Below are 18,435 nucleotides of genomic sequence, written 5' to 3' on the forward strand. Positions count from 1 at the left end.
AAGCAGTTGTGGACACCAAGTCCTTATGCTTCCAAGAGCAGCATGCAGGTGATGCAGGTTGGGTAGACCAGCAGAGGTCTATTGTAGGTTATGTGCTTATGGTCACAGGTGGTATAGAGACATTTTCTCTGCATAGTGACAGTTCGGGTGCTATGGACTTAGCACAGGAGCACGTGGTGGTGAGAGTTCACTCTCCCAGTGAGATTTGGCATGAGATCTTGGTTGATAGGCATCTACAGCTTATCATTTTCTATCCTGCAGACCTGATGTCTACCAGCAGCTTATCCTCTATGCACTTTGCACATTGTAAAGTGCTGATGGGCATAGGATGATGGTCTGGTCATCTTGGGCTGATTGTATTATATGTGTACTATACTCCCATAAAGACACACTGCCTTTAAGTGGGAGGTTGTTGGGGTAAAGGGCAGTGTGCCCACCCATTTGTACAGTGCCCATGTATACTCATATATATTTGATAGAGGAATAAGTTGGAGTAGCTTTTGCTCCACCACTTTTGGTGTCTCCTCTTATCCCTTCCAGAGTGCTTCCTCTTCCCCCACAAAAGGCACTCACTGTAGTGCTTCGAGAAATGCTACTGGAAACAATTCCTGACAATAACTATTACATTTCAACATTGACTTCCAAAAAGCCACACTAAGCATGTTACAACCCCATCATTTCTTGTTTCGTTACAAAATGGACCAATTGATAAGGAAACCGGCAACAAGCCATGGCTCCACACTTGACCACATTTGGACAAACAAATCGGATAAAAACATCGTATGTGGAACAAACTTTACATAGTAGTGAGACCATCCCCTCCTCTACATGACAACACACAGCTCACATGACAATCAATTGAAAACACATCATCTCTTTAAAATTCACAAGGGCAATTGAGAACATATCATCTCTTTAAAATTCATGAGGGTAGCAGGCCTCTTGAATGAAATTCATATTGTTTCACTAATTATTAATACATTTTTGAATCCATTAAACTTGGTTAAAAAATGTATTAGTGTCCATTCATCAAACCATCCATAAGTCTAAGATATAGAGAAAGGAATACGTCACAAATCGTGACATCCCCTCCCACTTAAAATAAGACCCTGGTGGAGATAATGAACTGATGTAAAAAATATCACGGTAAATTGTGAAAATACTGCTGTAAAATATCAGGGTACTGCTGTAAGTCTTCATTAGATTGCCAAGTAGCGTCGGAGTTGTCAAGATCTCGCCAAAGAACAAGGAATTCCGTGATAAGTCGATGTCGAGTCTCTCGCTGTCGATGGTCCAAAATTCTTTTTTGAGGGATACTCCAGAGGTGTTTCTCCATGAAAATGAAGCCTAAGAGTTTTTGGCCTGCCAAAAGGAAGGACTAAGTGAAGGAGATTCACAACAAAGCGAAAATCGCCATTTTTAATTTTCCAAAAATCTCCAATGATGTTACGATCCACTTGCTATTCTTCCATCTCCACATGCTATTTTTCTCTCTAGAAATCCTCCACATTTTTAGGCCCCCCCTTCCCCTCTCTCTCTCTCTCTCTCACATGAGCTTTCAAGTCATCATCTCCGCCCTCTTTTCTGGAGTGCACATCTTCCTCGCTATTTTGAATCTAGGGAGGGCCTTATGAATGATTTATAATAATTCACCTTGCTTTTTTTTGGTGAAGTTTTCCATGAAAATGAAATCCAAGAGTTGAATTCTTGACAAACAGCACTACCGTGAAGGCGAATATCACGGGACAATTTAGACGAGAATCTCTGTAGATGCATGTCAACGTCTCACATAAAAGCAAAGATTAGACTCGAAATACAGAGTGGAGCACTGAAAAACTGAAAAGAGTTGTCTTCAAAGAGCAAAACTAGTCATTCCGAAGCATATAACCTGAGCATCGTAAGAAGTCCATGCCTCTTTTTGATCGCCAACGAAGATTGCCATAGCAAGTTTGGACGCGGGATTTCCAAGATGATTACTAGCGTAGACACTTTGTCAAATGCAAGTATGCTTGTCGGTAGCGCAGCCTCAAAGTCGCCCATTTGTCTCACGGGAACGACTTCATCATGCACGTTCACCCCGCCGAACCTGTCGGCTCAACGTCTCTCAAGCTCATTGTCGTTCCAGTCCTCCGGTGCTTTATCATGTAGACGTATTCCAGTACGCCATTGCAATCGAGGAGTTTTGGTCGTAGTGAAGTGCAGTAAAGAGAATCTTCAGGAGTCGCGATGTGCCGCCTTAAGGCAGATTTTGGCATCTCCTGGACTGCATCAAGGGCCTGCTTGCCACGATGCGTTGAGTGCCAAGCTCGTGGAAAAAGCCGGCTTCAGTTTCACGTTCATGAGCGGTAAGCAATGCCTTTATTCGGGAGGTTCACTTAAGCTTTAGCAAATGTGTCAACTTGTTTTCCTGGTCGTATAAGGAGAACTTTGCTCCCCCTTGGTCCCTCGGTAACCGCATTTATTGGTAGAGAAGGAAAGAGGGGAGGGGTAAAAAGATTAGCAATAGGGGAGGATTCACAAAAGGGTAGGGGATTCACAAAAGGGTAGGGGATGGGGTGAAGAAGATAGAGGTGAAGAGGAGTGAAAACAAGTGAGTACTAGTACTCGTGAGCACTGCCTTCAAATTGTTTCTGTCAAAGGAAAACAATTGTCAAGATGAATAAATGATTAATTTGCAACACCTGTGATGGAAGTCCGTGCATAGGAAAGCTTGAATGATTTGCAAACTCCGTGTGTGTGAGAGAGAGAGAAAGAAAGAAAGAAATATTAACGTCCATGGGAGACCTCGCGGGCCTATGGGACAGCGCACACAGAAAAGCAAACTCATACAAGCCTCAGTGGGCTGAAGCAAAGGGTACGCTAGGACCCTTGCTGAGTACTAATCTATGCTAACGGAATCATAATCATAAACATAATCATAATCATATCATATCAATCAATCTATCCAGGCGCTAGGACGAAACCGAAGCCTGGTACAGTGATGGCTCTCTGGTGGGCTGCGAAAATATCTCGTATCTGCGTCTGTCCAGCTATGGCGGGAGGCGCGGTCTCCTAGCTATCTAGACTCTCTGGGCTATGTTGAGAGAGAGAGAAGAAGAAGAAGAAGAAGAATATATTATCGTCCTCTGAAGACCAAAACCGGCCTATGGGACCTGAGCAAACATGATGTGTGTGACTGAGTGTATGAGAGAGAAAGACCACTAGTCTCTGTAAACATGATGGGCACCTCTTCTAAGTGCAATGGAAATATGCCCACACAAAGCTTTGCTTGTTTTGTACTTGCAATCCTAAGTCTATACACTTTCCTCACCATGGCTTGAATGCTATATTTCTTGTGTGGGTACTGCCTATTGTACATTGATGTAATCTCCTTGGCAATTAAAGTGGGTGATGTTGCGACTAACTGCTGCTAAAGTTGTGCAGCATCTTTGATTGTCCAAGAAACATACATTCTTTTTATGTTCGATGGAAACAATGGAGCTATGATGTAAGGAGAGTAAGTTTCTTCAATGAGAAGAACATTTTGAGGTTATGTCCCATGAGAATTAGTGTTAAACATGCCATGAAGCTTCACTGCATCATAACATAACACACTATCATGCAATGCCAATTGCACGCTCAAATTCGATCACACAATCAAAAACCAAAAATCTAAATGCGGAGGCATTTTCTAGGAGTTGAGCCACAAATTGAGGGGACAAATGCAAGCCGTTATTGTGGTTCAGTGAAAGTGCTGACCAAGCCATGCCGCTCAATGTTGGTGCTTTTGCAATCTCATTGGTAAGGTGTGTAGTAATGCATTTTTGTGGAGCACAAGTTCATTTCTAGCTGACAGTTCATCAAATCCGTGTTGTGATGGAACTGTAAATTAAATGGTCTTAAGCAATCCATGTCATATCCATTGAAATGATTATGTTTATCCATGCTATCTAAGAACGATGCGATAGTAAGAATTGGAAATAAGTATTCTATGAATGTGAAATCAAACGATGACAAGTTTGACAAGCAAAAATAGAAATATCGTAATTGCACAATTAAGGATACGTATCTTCACACCAATTTATGCGATCAACTATTGACCTTGCCTCAGTTTATGTGAGGTCACAATTTGAGAAAGAAAGAAAAGTATGTGTGGGTGTGTGGATTTGTATGTGTGAGAGCATATTTTTATACTATGGTCTACACCCACTGTTAAGCGTTGATGACGTCAATGGGGATGTCACAGTAGCTAGTCCTTGCTATGCGTGATGGAGTTCATGGTTTTCAATCTTATGAGTGACTATCATGAGATTGAAATTGCACTATGTTGTGTTTTTAGAGGATGAGTTTGGGAATGTTCATGGATTCATTTAGATATATGTATGTATGTATATACTAACGTCTTTGGGAGACCTAATGGGGCTATGAGACAATAGTAATCATACAAGCCACTAAGGTGGCTCGTTAGGTCCCTTGCTGAGTGCTATGCAAAAAAACTCAAGGCTGGGACTCAAAACTCAAAACCAAAACTCAAAAATCTCGAGAGAGCAGGAAATGTGATCAACTTTAACCATGGCAATCCTCCGATGGGATATGAAAATATATTGCATCTATCTGTGCCGGGTCATCTTTGGTTGTAGTGGGGGGCTTGTCTTGCCGAGAAAGTGGCCCAAGACCCGTGCCCTCCTTGAAAAAGTTAGCGGTATTGTCAACGAATTTCATAGTTGACTTGGCATGTATAAAAGAAGTGTTCCTTTGTCTCGACCTCCTTCAATATACATACTCTATAGATCCGCTCCTCCTTAGGTGTGACTGTAGCTCTCACTATCTCGATTTGTCGTACTCTCATGGAGATGGATAGATGCATGCTTACTAGTAAGAAGTTGCCTCATAGATTTTAGCTCGAAGGTCTCATGTGTGCCAATTATGTTTTGAATCGGGCTTCCATGAAGGCTTTAAAGACTTCCCTCTAATCACAGTTAGATCCCTAACTACGGTTAGTGGATAGGATAAGGTTTTGTCACTTAGACAAAACCTATCACTCTCTCTTGTACTAAAACTCTTCTATTCAGATGCTCAGCTCACTCTTGCTCTCACTCTTGCATTCTGCTCGCTTTCTTCTTACCTCTCTCTCTCTCTCTCTTTGGCCAGCCCCCCTGGCTGTGGTTGTATTCCTTGATCTGTATACAGTTGCTATTGCCTACCTCTGGTGTCTATCTTTCTCTCTCTTTTTCTCACACACTTCCGTACATTCACCATCAGTGATGAGGGACCAAGGGAGAGCAGAGAGCTGATGCAGTGAGGGCATTATCACATAGATCTGCGTGCACTTTGAAGGTGCTGATCGTTGTCTGCAGGTTAGTCTGGTACGATTTGAGGCAGCAAGAACAGCCTGTCAAAGGCGATTGCAGCAGCCTGGATAGAGGTGATTTGCAGCAAAGGTCATCAGCTTGATTGAGGACACCTTCTATTGGTTGGCATCTGATTGGATGGGCTATCCACTGTGTGGACAGCATAGGGCTCCGCAGCAAGACAGCAAAGCAGCCGATATTACACGGCGGCAAAGATGCCTGTTGAGGTCTGCATCTTGGAGGGGATGGCATTCGGTTTGAGACAGCAGCCAGGCAGTCTCTTTCTTCTTCCTCTCCCCCATCTAGCATTCTCTCTCTTTTCCTCCGCTTTGTGGACTGTTTTTGCTAGGATCACCGGAGGACTGTAAGGGTTGGAATAGCTTCATGGGACCCCCGTGTACCAGTAAGGAAGATAAACTTGATGGCACAAACTATACTGATTGAAAACTCAACATGAAGATAGGGTTCGTCCACAATGGCTTATGGGAGCTTTTTCAGGGCTATGAACGGAAGCCTGAATGTCCCAAGAGCTCTATCTACTGGGATGCTGCCCGGGAGGATGAATTCCAGGAGAGCTCAAGGATTGGGAGGAGTGGGAATCTAAGGCACATTCAGCATTGGTCCAGCCAATTACTAAGGAGGTTTCTCTGGCTTTCCAAACACTGAACAATGCATACAAGGTCTGGTCTAAATTGGAGGATCTCTACGCAAGGGATTCAGCAATGCGAGCTGTCATTTTGCAGGGACAACTGTACAATCTCGAGTTCCCAAAAGGGAGTACTGTAGCCATTCTTGATGCGGCCAAGGTCCTCCATGATCAGCTGTAGGCAATGGGGGCTTCTGTCACATCTCTCCAGTTGGTGGCCCTCATCTTAATTAAGCTTTCCCTAGATTACAACATGCTCTCTTGAGCGTTGAGGCATTAGGTCACAACAAGTCAGCTGGACACTGATGATTTGTGCTTACTTCTCCTTGAGGAAGACTCGGTTCTCATCTCCCATGGTAAGCTCATGGTCACCCTAGGTGGCGCACTAAGTAGTGAAGCACTTTCGGCAGTGCATAAGAAAAAGTGGGGCAGCTCATCTGGGAACTGCTCATCATCATCATCATCATCACAATGAATGTCTTGTGGCTATACAGGGTGAATATGCAGCACAAATTGGCTGTGCAGTGTGCATCCTGACTGACTGCTCTTCGAAAGGCATTTGCGGCTCACCAATCCCTCCTATAAAAAGATGCCGTGATAAATTTTGCGGCTCACCAATCCCTCCTATAAAAAGATGCCGTGATAAATAATTGCTGTCTCATTAGTGCTGTGCTGTAATGTGCTGTATGAAGGATGTGGGACTGCCTGTCCATCTTGCTTTTGAACTTGATCATGTCCTTTTTCCTGCATTCTTGTTCATAGTGTCCCATTGTTCCATAGCGATGGATTTACCCTTTTTGTAGATCTGTTTAGATCCATTGTTTGTCTTCTAGACATAACAGTTGGCATTGGCTTTTCAACTATTACCTCTACCTGCTCAAGAAGCATAGATCCTAGTAGAAATAGAGGCCTCAAAAGCATAGATCCTGTTAGAAATAGAGGCCTGATTGCTTGAACATCTAACGCAGTTGGTAGATCTAGGAGAGTTTTTTCATACAATTATAGATGCACTCACAAGCTGAAAACTCACTCAAAAAAATTAAAGCAGAGAGGAGAGAAAAAGAATTCAGGCTTTATTCATCCACAAGCATGGGAAGCACTGATCACAAGAGAGCTATGCTGAGACTCTCCTCCCTTTATTTGGGGAGGAGGGGCTAGAACCTGCTCCAAAATACTGAACGACCTAGTAGGTAAATAGTCCGGCTGGGCATCTGTGGATCCCAACTGGACGGGTGCCGACCCCGACTTGAAGTTGCCGACCTTGACCCGCTGTTGTTGGCATCCCTGACCTGCTGCTGGAGTTTCCCTACTGCCAGGCCTATAAATAGGCCCTGGCAGTGCTGTATGCTTCCCTGTAATCCTGCTGCCACACCGACTTGCTGCTCTACAGTCCTGCTGCCATGCAGCCTTGCTGCCCCAATACTGATGCAGGTCCTCTAGGCAGGTCCAAAACAGCCTGATCTAGTTAATCATACCTACCTTGGTCTATTGGCCCATTACAGGGAGGGCTCACAAGTGGGTCAATGAACTTTCTAACACCCCCTCTCAATGATTGAAGTGTGGGGCAACACCCATGTGTCGAATGAGGTGCCCAATATGAAGTCTCTTTTATTTGATTTGCTTGTCAGTCCACCGATGATGTATGGCAGTCCCTTTTGGTGGATAGACCTATCGGAGATTGGTCATGCATAGAGAGATTGTGGCAAGCCGTCGGTCCCACATAAGATGTCACATGCACACCTACACTTGGGTGCAAAGTGACACACTGGCTACATCGACAAGTGCGTAATAGTTTCCTAATATGAGATTTTGTCGTATGCTATGACCCCTTGTCCAGGGACAGTCAGGCACAAGCTACATACGTCAGTCTCTCAGCCTTAGGTCAAGTCGGAAGATTGGTCCTTGTTTACTAGTACCCACTAGAGAACCATAGGGTAGTGTTTCTGTCTTAGTTTTAGGGATATGTTTAGGTCCAGCCTAGGATAGAAGCCCTTCTGGGCCCCCTCAGGGCTGGAACAAGTGAAGAGAATGGCAAGGGAAGGGCTGCCTTTATAGGCTACCCTGCACCCCTCCCTAGGCTGCCATTTATGGGGCCTAGGGCTGCCTTTATGGGGCTACCCCCAGTGGCCCTCTGACCAGCCTCAACCTTTGGCATCAGTTCAGCCCTTTGGGAAGGTGTTCATGCAGCGCATCAGACGGGGAGTCGGGAAAGCGATCGGAGTAAGCTTTGGGGTATGTTTCAGCAGCTCTTTTCAGTCATCTTTTACAGTTTTACACAGCTCATTCTCAGCTCTTTATTTCAGTCATCTCTCAGCTCTCTTATAGGATTTATCACTCCTAGCTTTCACTCTTTCACTCACGCAGTAACCTTGCATTCCAGTGGACAGCACAAGCCTTTCCCTTGCCTTGTAGAAGCGTCCTACATCATTAGTTGGGACAGTAGCGAGGTCTCGGTATTGGTCGGCGTTGCCTCTCAGGTCTTTGGGTCTACTATACGTGTGCACAGTGAGCTCTTCAAAAGAGCGTTTTCTGTGCTCTCTTGAAGAGTGTTCTTTGTATTTCTCAGTTCCCCAAGTATAAAGAAAATTCTCTCCTGATTGGGAGAGTGGGCCCTCAGTGGGTACATGGACCCAATCGGTTGTCGACTCTACTCTCTCTCTACCCTCATCTCCTTTCTCTCTCTATGGTGTACAGCGTGAATTCATCGCTAAAGGTTTAAAGAAGGTCTTATTGTGAATTACTCGATCATATTACCGTTGCATGTTACATTGGTATCAGAGCATTCAAGCATTCAGTGTGACCATTCAACAATTTTACTATTTATTCATAAGTTTGTAGCTCATTTTCCGTTAGCGTGGATTCAAGATGAGCAAGACAAAGTCCACCTCGCAGCCCCTTATCTTACGGGTGAGGCGGTGATCTGGTGGCAACATTGGGCTAGTAAGCATATTGACCTAACAATGTTTAAGAAGAATTTTGTTTGGGCAACGTTTGTGGCCAACCTCAAGGCGTGTTTTCTCCCACCCCAGTATATGCTAACCTGGAGGATGAGTTTTCTCGTCTCTTCTAGAATGGTTTGCCTGTGTTGACATATAGTAACATGGTCATCATGCTGGCACAACAGTTAAGCATGACGGAGAGCGCCAAGATGAAGCAATTCATTCGAGGATTGGACACCAACATCCGTTATACCATTCGGAACTTCAACCCACCGGATTACGAGCGGGCGCTGACTCTCGCATAGAATCAAGAGATGATGCTGAACGGGGGAATGCCCAAGCAGGTGCAAAAAGATTCCAAAGCCCTGCAGTAGTCAAACAACACAACGGGTAAGGATCAGAAGAAGGAACACCAGTTCCAAAAGAAAGACGGCCAAGCTTGTGGTCAAAAGAAGTCCAAGACCAAGATGACTCCGGATGAGAAGGCTAAAGTGGGCATTACGGGAGACTATCTACAGCCCGACGAGCAGAAGCAGTACCACCAAGAACATTGCTGCTTTCATTGGCCACCACACCGCTGGGCCTAGCAAGAAAGATTGTCTGAAGTGGCTTGCTGAGAATTGCGGATGGAAAGCGCTGGACATCTGTAGCTTAGTACCAAAATCATCAAACAAGGTTTGCCAAAAGTTAGGCATAAACTTGGAGTCCTTGTCGGATGTGATGGTCTTTGGCAACCCTCCAATGGGATACCAATACTTGATAAACACACGAGCTACATCTTTAGCGTTGGCCGTTTGTTGGCAGGGAATAAGCACACAATGTTTACTAAAGTGACAAACAATAGTAAGACATTGAGTATTATGCATACCTGCGGATGCTGGAAGTGGCCCCACGAAATCTATACGTATGTCTCGAAAAGGACTGTCGGGGATTGGCAATGGCATAAGTAAGCCTGCTGCTTTCTTGTGGGAAGCCTTGGCCTTTTGGCATATGTGACAATTCTAAACATAGTTGTATACGTCCTTCCGCATCTTTGGCCAATAGAAATAGCGCTCTAACTTCTCCAAAGTCCTGTTGATACCTCTGTGACCACCGGTAAGGGCGTCATGGGCATCATGAAGTAGCAACTGCTGTTTGTCTTTGAGTACACATAATCTTTTCTTATAGAAAAGGCAACTGTCCTCTAATGAGTAATGGCCTGGAGCAAGCGTCGTGGCTAACTGGAACTACGTGCCAAACTCTGCTGACTCCGCGTATTGTGCCTTCATGCTATTAAGATCCTTTCCTTTGATTTCGAGCACAGTGGGCTGCTCAATGGTATGGATGGAACCTTTCCGACTGAGAGCGTCAGCAACGGGGTTGTTTTTGCCGGGAACGTACTCGATCATTCCCCCAAAGTGCTGGAATATCTGGCTCCACCGTTGTTGCCGATCGCTCCATTGCACACTAGGCATTGTCTGATTGGTGATTTGTCTTAACTGTGAAAGTCCGTTCGTATAGGAAAGGCTTCCAATGTTTTAATGCCTGGATGACACCGAGGAGCTCTCTATCATAAACTGAATAGTTCTTTTCAGCATCGTTAAGCTTTCTGTTGTAATGTCAAGGCTATGCCTTTTCATATGTTCGCCATCCGTGCTATTGGGGCAAAGGTCTCACCAAATTCAAGACCCTCTGTTGGGCCAGCCTTTGGCGACTAGCCTAGCTTTGTATACTTCCAAAGCGCCATTGGACACTAGGCATTGTTGATTGGTGATTTGTCTTAATTGTGAAAGTTTGTTCGTATAGGAAAGGCTTCCAATGTTTTTATGCCTGGATGACACCGATGAGCTTTTTATCATAAACTGAATAGTTCTTTTCGGCATCATAATGTCAAGGCTATGCCTTTTCATATGTTCGCCATCCGTGCTATTGGGGCAAAGGTCTCACCAAATTCAAGACCCTCTGTTGGGCCAGCCTTTGGCGACTAGCCTAGCTTTGTACACTTCCAAAGCGCCATTGGACTTAGGTTTGCTTTTATACACCACTTGGTGCCGATCACCTTTCGTTTGAGAGGTCTATTCACCAGGTCCCAAGTGTGATTCTTTAGAATGGTATCCATCTATGCCTCCATGGCAGCCTGCCATTCTGGTACATCTTTTGCTTCATCAAAAGACTTTGGTTCCATAATTTGATAGTGGGGTTATTTGACATTCATTGAGATCTTCTCAGCTTTGAACTCGACTCTGGAATGTCCGTCACTCGAGAATACTGCAGAGTGTTCAATTATCATGGTGGAAGCTTCGTTCCTTTGTTGGGGTCTTCTTTTGATGTTCCATTGCCCCTGGCTCGGATTCGGTGACTCCTCCTCCTCCTCTTTTTGCTTACCTAGGTTATGAGGATCTGCCCCTGGTCTGGGTTGAAGAGTCGATAGGCTTTTGACTCCTCGCTATATCCAACGAATACGTACTTTGGCTCTTGGAATCTAGCTTCTTCCTCTCATCTTTATACATCTAATGGACACATACACATCATTCTGTTTGTTTTCATGTCTTGCTCATTACAAGTGAGCATTGTGGCAATTTTCTAGAGCATCGGTTGTAATTTTAGAGTATGTGAACTTTTTGACAATATCGAAGCAATGAGCTTGGTGACGTTGTGTAGACAAAAATGTAAATATGTTTTTCACTTGTTGCATGCTGATGGCTAGGTGCACAGCTATGTACATAGCTAGTTGGTGGTGGCTTTGAGCTATGGACACTCTCATAAAAGACTCTACACTGATGTAGATATTTCCTTGAGAGGGTAGATACTTCTACAGGGTTTTTTTGGACGTGATGAAATGCAATGTGGGAGCACCAGGATTATCCAGAGCATGGTTTCCAACATTGTCTATATGGTGATGTGATATCATGTGCTCTGAACCTGTATCACATGTCTATAATGTCATGTGTGTTTTTCCTTTTGTCTTGATTCATGTGAACTTCCATGAGTCGAGTTGGTTTGATGTAAGGAGACTAGACGTGGCGTGCAAGTAATTGAATGCCTAACTAGAACCATGTGTGCATCAACGTCTAAGGTTTGGAAAATGAGCATTTAATACTTGGTGTATGAATTTGGGGGAAAATCTTTGAGAGTGGTAAAATGTCAAAGCTGAGGTGGCCGAATTGATTTGAAAAGAAGGGTGTGCATGTGAACGTGATTACGTGAATCTCTTCTCCAGCTTTCTGGATGGCAAGGTGGCTACGTGAATGGAGTCTTGAAGCTTCTGGTGGACGAGTTGGAGGTATGTGAAGGAAAAGCTTGGTAGAAGAGGCACAACGGGGGGGCTGCAGAGGAGGTCCAGGATCGCATAGGAAATATACGGTGGCTGGGAAGGATCTTAGATGATGGGAGGGGGGGTCTGTTGCTTTGGGGAGCCTTTGGGGTTCAGAGGTCGCTACTATAGAAGGCTAGAAGCCTTTTGATTGAAGGGCGACGTGCGTGTTCTAGGAGCAGGAAGTTATTGTCGTATGTGAAGAGGAGAGCTCTGTGAGCAAAGGCACGCTGTGGAGTTGGGAGCTCTGGGACGGAGATAGATTCTCTGTAGGAAGCTTGAAATCCATGGCAACACGGGTGATACGTGAGCTCGAAGGCTAGGGAGGAGGAGGTCCAATGATCGTGAGCTTGTGAGAGCTTGTTGTGGTGTCAGTGTTGTCTATAAGAACTACAGCTTTCGTGATCGTAGAGGAGACAAGGAAGCGATGGCAGTTGAGGTCATGAAGCTTGTATGTGAAGGCTTGCAGTAGGCGCACGACGAGCAGCTACAATCTCTCATACATGCATGTGGTCTATCGTTGATAGTGGGAGGACCATGCAAAATTGACGAACAGGTTCGGCCTCTTTTATGTACAAGAGAAGCCAGAGGAAGGTCGTTGGAACAAGCCTGGGAAAGGCAAACAGTTCAATGCCACCTTGAATGCACACAACTATCAGCTTGTAGGTGGATCTCACGAAGACTGTCCAGGAGACTGAGAATAAGTTATGCATATGCGATCTAGGAGATCGTGGAAACAAGATTGTGGAGGTGGGCGGATGGAGGAGCACTCCGTCATCATTTGATTTGTTGGCACAGGCTCTGTTTGAGCAGTGCATGCAGATTTTGGGTAGCCAAGTGCAAAGCACAGTTTGTGGATGTTTGAAGAGAACATGGATGCATACAACAGGCTGGTGCTCTTGGTTACAAGTTGTTTGATGCCTACAAGCTGTTGGAATGGGTCTGTATGTGTGACCACAAGCTGAGCTGAGGCTGCAAGAAGGTCCATACGTGCATCCACGAGCTGTTGTTGTAACTAAGCAAAGTAAGGATGCAGCATACTAGTAGGTTGATCGCATAAAGAAAGAAGAGGCGACCGTGTGAAGGCCTACACTGGGAGCATACCGACTAGCAAGGCGTATCAGGAGCAGTTATCCATGTCAAGTCGAGGGTGATTAATTTACAATGGAGAAGAAGCAAACAGGATGGCAACTTTGAGCATACAAGGCAGTCGATCATTTGATGACTAAGAAGCTAGGGACAGCAGGGACTTGCAGTCATTTTCCGACCAAAGAGTCTTCTAGACCAGGGATCTAATTAGAGAAATGTTTTTGGTGTTTGAAATGAGCCATAGGATGGAGGCTATTATTATATCACGGCATGTGCAGTTGAAGTAATATACAATGAAGTTACAGTGGAGCAGTGGGTTCTTATCCTACAGATAACAAACGAGGTAGCTGCAGGATTGGAGTTTCCTAAGAGCCAGTGGCCGAGAAATCTGTTTTATGAGATAGATATGATACCAGAATATGAATTTTTCTAAGACTAGAGTGTAGATATTATACCAGAGTGATTTGAGTGTGGGGTTGATTCTATAAATATTTTTTTGTGGAAGGTGATTAAGTGATACCAGTAGAGGATGTTACTGGAGAAAATGAAAAAAACAAAAAATGTATTTTTGTTTAGAGGTAGAATCACAGTATGATACAGTGTGCTTCAGCTAGAACTTTCAGTTTGAAGAAATCCTCAACTTTGAAGAACAAGGTGTGTGGCACTTGCTGTTGTATGTAAATGATGAAGAGTGGCAGGGTGTTGTGTTACTAGCAATGGAAGACCTCCCAGAAGAAATTCTCTGGATGAGTCTTTGTACATATGTTGAGTTTGATGAGTGGATATAAATATTAAAAAAACAGGAAACTGTATATTCATATACTTGATCTTGGAATTGGGTCTGTCTGTGCAGAGCATTGAATTTGGTAATGATGTACATGTAGAAATTTTATACTCAGAGTGGATTAATATGCCATTGCCATCAACAGGACCTCTTTTGGAAGATGTGTTTTGCTTTGAACTTGTTCGGGATGAAGACCTCTAGGGTTGAGGGAGTATATGGTGTCGGGTGTTTGGGGAAGGGGGTGAGTATATGGAAGAGATCGCAGTAGTTATAAAGGCAGTATAGTGCTCTATCTTTTTTGCAATCAACGTGATCGGGCAAATCATCATGGCATAGCTCCTTATCTAGAGCTTTGCCAATTAGCGGGCCATTTTTTGCATTCTTGTTGATATTTAGTGATGATTGGGATAGAGGCATTCGTCTCCCGCCTCATGAGCAGGTTTTGAGGGGTTTTGGATTGCAATTTATCTCTTCTTCTCTGTTGTAACAGTTTTTGTGGATGTTTGGGATAGAGATAGCTGATGTGATTTCTGTACTTCGGCTTTTATTAAGAATTGAACATATTACTTTTTTTGGTAAAAAGCAATGAGCTTGATTTTTAAGATATAATTGTTAACGCTTTTAGTTCACCTGGAGTTAGTAGTGCTAAATTTCTACAAATACTTTTAAGTATGTTGTCCATAAACAGCATTTATTTGACATGTCGAGTTTATATTCTTTTCTTAAAGATGGTAGTTATGTTGCAGGATTTGCAGTGTCAGCTGTTCGCCTGGCTTTGCCAGACATGGGATTGATATCATATGGAGAGATGCTGGATCAGGGTAGACTTATAACGTCTGCCGTTTCCATTCCTGTTATTGGTGATGCAGACAATGGCTATGGCAATGCATTAAATGTGAAAAGGACCGTGAGAGGGTATATACAAGCAGGATTTGCAGGGATCTTGTTGGAAGATCAGGTAGATGCATCAATGAATTGGGTGGCCAATTGCGAATGAGAGTAGAATAGATCTCCATGTTCCCCTAATGAATGTGTGAAGCATAGTCAGTGAGCTCTGCTCTGAATTTGAAGGAGCCATTGGGTTTATTACCGCATTTAATTTTATATAGGGAGTCTTTCAGTTGAACTAAACCATACATGTGCTCTAAAAGTGGCAACATCTCTGTGCATTTCTGTTCTGTATCCATACTTGAAATTCGTTCTTCAAGATGGAATTGCAACCAGAATCAGAATTGTACTTGTACACCAAATATTTTTGTCATACTAGATGTTACCTAGCAATCATGTATATATTAATTACTTTTTCTAAACATATTTTCTGTAGACCGGTTGATTCTAAAGTGTTGCCTTCATGTATGGTTTGTTTTTTTTCAAGCATTAATAGAAATTTATTCTCTCTGAATAAAATAATAATAATCAATGCAACAAATTAGAACTTGGAGTGTGGAATGACAGGAAGCTTCATCCACTGTCACAAGAAAGCCCAACACCCTTAGCACCACATCAGGAGACAAGCAGTCGCACAAACCAATACACTGATGAAAATATAACCAAACACCAATCCCCTAATTTACAGTTCTACATATAGGGGAAGTTCATTCCAACAAAGTTTGGTGTGGCCCAAGCTTCCTCCCTACCCTACTCCAATGCCATCATTAAAGGACAAAGAGATTTGCTACCTATGAGAACTATGCATAATCTAGGGGTCTTTGCAGGGATCCATTTAACTACATAAGTCTAGATCTAGTGGTTGATATGTAGCATCTAGGTTCTCTTGTGCCCATCCAAGCTGAGTTCTTAGAGAGCTCCAAAAGACTATATGCCCTCCTTTAGTGCTAGCCTTTGTCATGGCTGAGTTTGCTCTTCACCTCCGAATTGTTGACAAAAACTTGGCACGAAGACCTTTGTATAAATGGATGCTCAAGTATGTGTGGGGGTGTGGAGTTGTATGTGTGAGAGCATATGTTTATACTATGGTCTACACCAACTGCTGGGCACTAATGAAGTTGGTGGGGATGTCATAGTAGCTAGTCCTTGGTATGCGAGATGGAGTTTATGGCTTTCAACCTTTTGAGTGACTCTCATGAGATTGAAACTGCACTATGTTTTAAAGGATGACTTTGGGCATGTTCGTGCATTCATCTAGATATATGTTCTCGCCGGTATTAGCAGACATGCAAATTCACTCTATGGAGTCTTCATCCATGTTGCAGCTTGCTGATATTGCGATAAATTCTTTTTATCCTAAGTGGTCCATTGCCCTATCAACTAATCAATTTTTTTGCTTAGATATTCGTTTGGAAGAGACTAAAATGAAATCATAGTCTTCACAAGCTGTTTTAGCTCAAATGAAGAGACAGTGGACTACTTTTTGATCAGCCTTCTCATTTAGTGCTAGCCTTTGTCACGGCTGAGTTTGCCCTTCACCTCCGGAGTGAAGACCTTTGATAAATGGATGCTCAAGTATGTGTTGGATGTGTGGAGTTATATGTGTGAGCATATGTTTATACTAGGTTCTACATCCACTGCCACTATGCCCCAATATGATATAGTAGCTAGTCTCTTCTATGCATGATGAGTTTATGGTTTTCAACCTTGTGAGCGACTATCATGAGATTGAGACTGCACTATGTATTGTGTTTTTAGAGGATGAGTTTGGGTATATTCTTGGATTCATTTACATATAAGTATCCATAGTCTTCAAGAACACTGAGCCATGGATAGATGAGACAAGAACAAGTGTCATACCATATTTCTTCCACCTTCCTTTCATTCCGGACAAGTCCTTGTCCACGCATTTAAGTTTCTCTTTTAGCTCCACCCGCAATATTTCATAGGATGGTGGTTGGAAGCTAGGTCCCATTTCCCATATGGTCTATTTTACCAAGCTAGTTGGACCAACTTTTTTGCTAGTAATTGAGACATTTTGTCCCTTGCATGCTGATGCAACCTCATTAACAAATAGGGAAGCATCTCCTGACCCTCCTTTGATGTCCACATGAGCATCTCATTCCTTTTCACTACAAGCTATATCCACATGCAACCTCCTGCAAATATCCCTTGGGGGGGCTGAAGGACATTTTTAATCTCCTTGCCATCCTAGAGAAAGCCCATGCATCCTTTTACGCAATGGGCCAATATCCCACTCATGCTCGCAATACTTGCACTTGCATTTGCACATACTTTTTTTTGGTAATATCCAGTGCAGTATATTTATATGCTCATAAATTTACATGATGGGAGGTCTCCGAAATGGAGAGTATCCCAAAGATCAGAAACATAAAAAGAAAAGCTCTATGCAAGAAGCATCCATATCACCCTCATGGTAGGCATCATATAAGGATTGCTGCAATGAGGCTCGGAAAGATTCATATGACTTGGGAATCTGCCGACCCAAGTATGCCAAATTATGCTCACTCCACATTGTCCAAAGAGCCCAATATCTCACCAGCAGAGGGTTGCAATTGCCAATCCGTAAGCCTGTCTGTGTCAGCCACAGGAGGAACATGTAGAAAAGGATGTAATAAATCAGCAATTTTCTTCCATATAGACCTATGATGCATTCCCAATGCATAGGAAGCAGTGGCCTGAGGAAAAGATAGATCATCTACCACATCATGTATGTATAATTCCCAATTCCATGAGATTGAATGCCCGAACAGGTTCCTGTAAAGCGAGTGGAATGTCAAAGATGGCACTCCAATGAATACTTTCTTTCCTCATTGAGTTTGTCCCTGAGCAATTATTAGGAGCCCATTTGACCTTAGAAAGTACTTGTTTCCAGTCAAGTATCAGAGCAGTGGAGAAAGGACAGTCAGGTATCTTCCCTACAAATCTCCCAATGACAACCTCCCAATGATCAGTAATCCAATGACCATAAGCACAAGTCCTCATGTTGACACACATGGATGCTAGCATACAAGTCCATGGCTATTGTTGGCGGAAAAAAGTATGCAGCATAATCGCCTTCCTTGCAAGTACATGATATCTTATATTGAGGACATTAAGTCCACCATGCATCCTAGGAGAGCACACCATTTCCATCTTCATCAGTCTCAATGCTTTCACAGCAGTTTTTGTCCTCCATAACATCTCCATAGCTTGAGACATAAAGGCTGAAATATCCTTGGAGGACCAATGCAGCAAAGGCAAATAGAAGTGGACATAGGACATTACAATGGACTGTACTATTCTGAGCTTGACATGAAGAGGCCAAGTAGAAATCTTCCAGTATTCCAGTTTATGTTGAAGTCTTTGGAAGATCCATTTTAGCTGCCGCTTCTTGGTGATATGCCATCCTATGGGATATCCCAAACGCCTGACTACATCTTTGGGATGCACCACCTGACCTGGCC

General features: G+C 43.5%; 1 protein-coding gene across 3 annotated transcripts in view; it reads left to right on the forward strand.

Annotated features, from left to right (window-relative positions):
• The first annotated feature begins 1,834 nt into the window (after positions 1-1,834).
• LOC147904674 (Phosphoenolpyruvate carboxylase family protein) overlaps positions 1,835-18,435 on the forward strand; it is a 125,967-nt gene continuing 109,366 nt past the window's right edge. For all 3 annotated transcript variants that reach the window (XM_087387913.1, XM_087387925.1, XM_087387918.1), the window contains exons 1-2: positions 1,835-2,345; positions 14,827-15,038. In XM_087387913.1, coding sequence (XP_087244039.1) covers positions 1,970-2,345; positions 14,827-15,038 — 588 coding nt within the window. In that variant the 5' untranslated portion in view covers positions 1,835-1,969. The remainder of the gene's footprint in view (positions 2,346-14,826; positions 15,039-18,435) is intronic.

Source organism: Dipteris shenzhenensis, chromosome 2 (assembly GCF_047967505.1).
Source record: "Dipteris shenzhenensis isolate YYH24624 ecotype China chromosome 2, Dip_SZ_1.0, whole genome shotgun sequence".
In the NCBI taxonomy this organism is placed as follows: domain Eukaryota; kingdom Viridiplantae; phylum Streptophyta; class Polypodiopsida; order Gleicheniales; family Dipteridaceae; genus Dipteris; species Dipteris shenzhenensis.